Consider the following 6,159-nt stretch of genomic DNA (forward strand, 5'->3'; position numbering starts at 1 on the left):
ACGGAGACTTGTTTCGGAGGATCCAGCCTCTGTCACCCCTTCTCTTAGCTGGGCAGCTGAGAGAAAGGGGCGGCAGAAGCTGCATCCCCCGAAAGAAGTCTTCGTCGCTGAGACAATGGGCGGCAAGCTTCCCCACCCCACACTTCACGGAGCGCTCCAACGCCTTGTTCTCTTGTCTCACGGAGACTTGTTTCGGAGGATCCAGCCTCTGTCACCCCTTCTCTTAGCTGGGCAGCTGAGAGAAAGGGGCGGCAGAAGCTGCATCCCCCAAAAGAAGTCTTCGCTGAGAAAATGGGCGCTGAGATTTTCTCGGCGAAGACTCACCTTCTCCCGTTCACCTTCAGCAGCTCCGCCAGGCCCGTCCAGTGCCCTGCTAGCAGAGCTTGACAAATGCAAAAGCTGCTTTGGTTAAACACTGGAAGGTTTAGTGATTAACCCACCCCACCCCACCCGGTCTTCTTGCTGTTTCTCCCCATCCTCACTCCTACCCACAGGGGCTCTCTGCCTCTTCTAATACTTCTTTTTCTTTCTTTCTTTTTTGCTGAGGTGTGCGTCTCTCTCTCTCTCTCTCTCTCTCTCTCTCTCTCTCTCTCTCTCTCTCTCTCTCTCTCTCTCTCTGTGTGTGTGTGTGTGTGTGTGTGTGTGTGGTGTGTTATCTCGAACCAGATGGGATGGCAAAGTCAAATGCAAATGGGGATCTTGCAGATCTTGCCCTGCCTTTCCAACCACGGTTACCTTCTGTTCTTGATGAGCTCACGAGTGCTCAAGGACAAAATAGGGCAGGGCAGAGCCGGCAGTTAAAAATAGGATGCAGATAAAAGGAAAGGTAAGGAGGGGTTCAGGTTGAGAGGAGAGGCTGCGTAGCCTTAGTGTAACTCCTGTTTGGGCTGACTGGGTTGCCTCCGATGGGCTCTGACAGTGGAACAGAATGGAATAGAAAATATGGAATGGATTGGAACAGAACGTAGAACAGAACAGAACAGAACAGAACAGAATAGAATAGAATAGAATAGAAATATAGAAAGTGAATAGAATAGAATAGAATAGAATAGAATAGAATAGAATAGAATAGAATAGAATAGAATAGAATAGAATAGAATAGAATAGAATAGAATAGAAATATAGAAAGTGAATGGAATAGAATAGAATAGAATAGAAATATAGAAAGTGAATAGAATAGAATAGAATAGAATAGAATAGAATAGAATAGAATAGAATAGAATAGAATAGAATAGAATAGAAATATAGAAAGTGAATAGAATAGAATAGAATAGAATAGAATAGAATAGAATAGAATAGAATAGAATAGAATAGAAAGTGAATGGAATAGAATAGAATAGAATAGAATAGAATAGAAATATAGAAAGTGAATAGAATAGAATAGAATAGAATAGAATAGAAATATAGAAAGTGAATGGAATAGAATAGAATAGAATAGAAATATAGAAAGTGAATAGAATAGAATAGAATAGAATAGAATAGAATAGAATAGAATAGAAATATAGAAAGTGAATAGAATAGAATAGAATAGAATAGAATAGAATAGAATAGAATAGAATAGAATAGAATAGAATAGAATAGAATAGAATAGAATAGAATAGAATAGAATAGAATAGAGAATGGTAATAAGAATAGAATAGAATAGAAATATAGAAAGTGAATAGAATAGAATAGAATAGAATAGAATAGAATAGAATAGAATAGAATAGAATAGAATAGAATAGAATAGAATAGAATAGAATAGAGAATGGTAATAAGAATAGAATAGAATAGAAATATAGAAAGTGAATAGAATAGAATAGAATAGAATAGAATAGAATAGAATAGAATAGAATAGAATAGAATAGAATAGAATAGAATAGAATAGAATAGAATAGAATAGAGAATGGTAATAAGAATAGAATAGAATAGAAATATAGAAAGTGAATAGAATAGAATAGAATAGAATAGAATAGAATAGAATAGAATAGAATAGAATAGAATAGAATAGAATAGAAATATAGAAAGTGAATGGAATAGAATAGAATAGAATAGAATAGAATAGAATAGAATAATAGAATAGAATAGAATAGAATAGAATAGAATAGAATAGAATAGAATAGAATAGAATAGAATAGAATAGAATAGAATAGAATAGAATAGAATAGAGCTGGAAGGGACCTTGGAGGTCTTCTAGTCCAGCCCCTTGCTCAAGCAGGAGGACCTATACCAGTGGTGGTGAACCTATGGCACGCCTGCCAGAGGTGGCACTCAGAGCCCTCTCTGTTGGCACGTGCGCCACCACCGCTGCCAGCAGCAGGTCCTTGTTGGTTGGTGGACTGGAAGAAAAGGGACGGGGAAGCATTTTACATGCGTGCATGCGCGCACGGGGCCACGAGCAGGCACATGCTGCAAAGGGGGCGGGGCTAGTGCCTGCGTGATACTCACTAGCCCAGCCCCGTTCTCACGTGATGCGGTGCCTTGTATCTGCACCCTGCGGCACGGCGGTTGGCGTTTTTGTGCCTTGCGGTACGGTGGCCCATTTTTTGCTCCCCCTTTTTTTTCGTGCCAGAGACGGCACTCAGAGGCGCCTCCCTGTCCCCTCCCCTGAGGGCACCAGAATGCCGATGCTGCCTTGGCACTTTGTGATAAACAAGTGGGTTTTGGCTTGCGGTTTGGGCACTCGGTCTCTAAAAGTTTCGCCACCACTGACCGATACCATCTCAGACAGGTGAATGTCCAGTCTCTTCTTAAAAACCTCCTGTGATGGAGCACTCTTGATTTCTGGTGGCAAGCTGTTCCACTGGGCAGCTGAGAGAAAGGGGCAGCAGAAGCTGCATCCCCTGAAAGAAGTCTTCACCGAGAAAATGGGCGCCGAGACGCCTCATTCTCTCGCTCAGCGGAGACTTCTTTCGCGAGATCCAGCCTCTGCCGTGCTGCACCGAGAGAACAGCAAGCCGCCCCATTCTCTCGGCGGAGCACTCCACCGCCCCATTCTCTCGGCGGCTTGCCACCCCGTTCTCTCATCTCAGCAGGGGGATCCAGCCTCCAGCTGCTGCATTTCTCAGCCTCGGCTTATACTCGAGTCAATAACTTTTTCCAGTTTTGGGGGGTAAAATTGGGGGTCTCGGCTTATACTCGAGTCGGCTTATACTCAAGTATATACGGTAACTCCTTGTTAAATATTTTTATACCTTCAGAAGAATCTTGAAATATTATAGGGATTTGGAAGGAAGGAAGAGTTATGTCAGAATCCATTTTTATCTCATTTCTAACTCCCTCTCTGTGCAAAACCCAAATCTCACCCCCTTACTGGATTCTGCCATTTCTAAGGAGGGAAACAGAAGGCAGGGTTGTTAAGAACCATCTCTATCCCTTAGATGCAATGTGTTTATTCAGCCTGCCTGGAGGCCATCACAAAAGACCAGGGAAGAAAACCTCTGAACTACAAAGAACAAAGAAATGGGGGGGGTGTTTCTGGGTTGTATCTCCAAATGGAATGTGAAGGGGAGGAAGTAATAATGTTGCAAATGTACTGGGGTTTCTCTTTTCCCATGAGGGGTTTTGACACCTGAAACTTGACTGATCAGGGACTGACCAAATGGACTGAGGGGAGGGGTTTTTACTTAGGGACACTTTAAAAGTATTGATCTGTGAGACAGTTTTCAGATCCTGTCTATACCATCCACTGTCATCTACGTTTTAGTAAAAGTTCCTGCTTGGACAAACTCATCTCCAAGAGTTCTTCTTTCCTAAGATGAGGATTGGAGTGGGTTCTGACAAGTTCCATATTCTTGAGACATGCAAATGTAAACAAAAGCAATCCTTACGTAGGAAAGACTATGGGAATATATATATTGGAATATATGTGTGTGTGTGTGTGTGTATGTATGTATGCCAATTTATTTTTCTGGACCTAAGTGTTTAAAAACTTCTGTTTCGCTTTTTGTTGGTCTAATTTTTCTTCTAAATTCTGCTACCTTAATTTCCTAGTACATTAATGATTGTTCAGCATTTAAAGTAAACATGGTGCATTCTGCTGCAGCTTTTCTTTTAACATTGATAACTGCTCTTGAGTAAAAGAGATTCATCTGCATTTACAAAATGAGATTTTAGTTTTTAAAAATGAAAAGCACATATATTTGCTGTATTCTTCTATTTTATAGCTAGAATGGAATCATGGGACTGAGTCCCATAAACAAGTTTAATTGCAGCAAAAATATATTTTCATAGCCATTTGGTTATCTTTAGGCAAATCATCAATCTTCTTACTTAATTGGCTAATATGATGTATCTCTCCTAATTGAATCCATGAGATTTCGGTAGACAGCTTGTTAGGTTTAAATATCTTGTCATTTATCAAAATTAAATAGAAATAATGTTCATCAAAGAGAGTCATGTCTTTATTTCCAGCAAACAAATCAAAATGCCTGTATCTTCCCCAGCCAGTATTGTCATAGTCACTTATACAGTACAGTTTAAATTTAAAGCATCCACAGCTTTATGCATTCTTACACATTTTCTGTTCTATTTATTTTTATACTCCATAATATCACATGGTCATTTCCCAGCTTTGCCTCTCGCATTAATGATATCAATTTTCACAGGCAGATTAATCAGTTTAACTAATTTAATAGTGACTATCAATTTTAATTGGCAAAAATACATTTTAATTGTCTACATGCAAGGTAAAGACACTCTTAGGTTTTTTTTAAAAAAAATATTTGAAGCTATTTAATTGTGCTGTATTGGTATAAAAAGCAACTAAAATATTAACTTTTAATTTTTGTTCAAGGTGAATTCTCCTTATCCGTTTTGTTTATTTTAAGGAAACATCTGTTGTTGAGCAAATTAGTAGACCGAAAACTAAATGTAATTTTCTTCTTGATGTTTCTATGATAAACTAATATTAATGCTACTTTGGGATATATGTAAGAGTTGCCAACTACTTTTGTGGCTTTTGTATAAAATTGTTGATCATAGGTTTTTAGGGGAGAATGAGAAAAAATAAGATGGTGGGCATGTGTCCTTGGTTTTAATATCTGATTTTATTTTTTTATGTTTTAACTGTTTTTGTAACTGTAAGCTGCCCAGAGTTACTCTATAGCATGGGTGTCAAACTGCCAGCCTGCAGGCCAGTTGCATCATATGGAAGCCATGCCCACCTCAGCTCTAGCAATGCAAAAACAGTTGCAATACATCGCGACACATCATGTGATGTGGCAAGTTTGACACCCATGCTCTATAGTACGATGGACAGCCAATAAATTTTATAAGCAAACAAACAAATAAATAATATTTGTCACATGTGGAAGCAAACATGATCTCCTCCTCCTCCTCCTCTTCCTCCTCCTTCTTCTTCACTATCTCTGACTGCTGCAGCATGAAGGCAGTCTGAAGAAAAAGCAGAGCCATCTGGAGCCCCCAACTAAAGCAAAACATGTCAGGTTATGGCTGTCATTATTAAATGGTGCAGCAAAATGCACATAATCCATGCTTCATGAGCTTGGAATTGACTGACTTCTGGCTTCTAATTAGAGAAAAATGTAATATGTAAAATCTTAAATTTGCTAAGGCCTGGGGGTCTGTGAAACAATGAAACTTTGCTTCATAAAACTGAATCATTTCTGGGGAACTGCCACAACTTTTCCTTGTTTTAAGAGAGCAATGCTTCAAAAATCACAGGTGGATCAAGTCAGTTGTCAAGGTGGTTCAACCTTGTCCTTCTAGAAGGTGGCTTGATTAATGTACCCTTCAAAAGTTACAGTTGCAACAGTGTGCCAGCAAGTGTTCTGTTCTGTCAACCTTTGACATTGCTGCAATGTTTTAAGTCCCAACATTATGCAATTTTTCCACATTCATTACATGCTGAAATGAAAGATAATGATGATCAAGTGTAAAGGACAAGACCTGAGCACTTTTTTATTTGATTCTCAACTGGTTAAAACCCAAAACCCAATGGAATTAACTCATGTTCCATTTGTTGTCACAAACAATATTTGTTCTTGTTGGCAAGTGGTACTTGCGAGACCACTTGCTGCCATTGTCAACCTCCCATCGCCCGGTTTGCTCCCACAGAGTCGGCCTCCTTAGGGTGCCGTTGGCTAGGCAATGCTGGCTGGAGACCCCCAGGGGGAGAGCCTTCTCTGTGGGTGCGCCAACCCTCTGGAATGAATTACC

At 39.7% G+C, this 6,159-nt stretch overlaps 1 protein-coding gene across 1 annotated transcript; it reads right to left on the minus strand.

Moving 5' to 3' along the window:
* Positions 1–290: 290 nt before the first annotated feature.
* On the minus strand, positions 291–5,394 carry LOC310638893 (uncharacterized protein; the record flags this gene model as incomplete). The annotated part of the gene is made up of 3 exons (XM_083360254.1): positions 291–370; positions 772–2,172; positions 5,266–5,394. 3 exons carry the CDS (start codon positions 5,392–5,394, stop codon positions 341–343), a joined length of 1,560 nt encoding a protein of 519 aa, XP_083216380.1. The 3' UTR covers positions 291–340.
* Between the last annotated feature and the right edge of the window lie 765 nt (positions 5,395–6,159).

Source organism: Vipera ursinii (assembly GCF_947247035.1).
Source record: "Vipera ursinii genome assembly, chromosome: 3".
Classification (NCBI taxonomy): Eukaryota; Metazoa; Chordata; class Lepidosauria; order Squamata; family Viperidae; genus Vipera; species Vipera ursinii.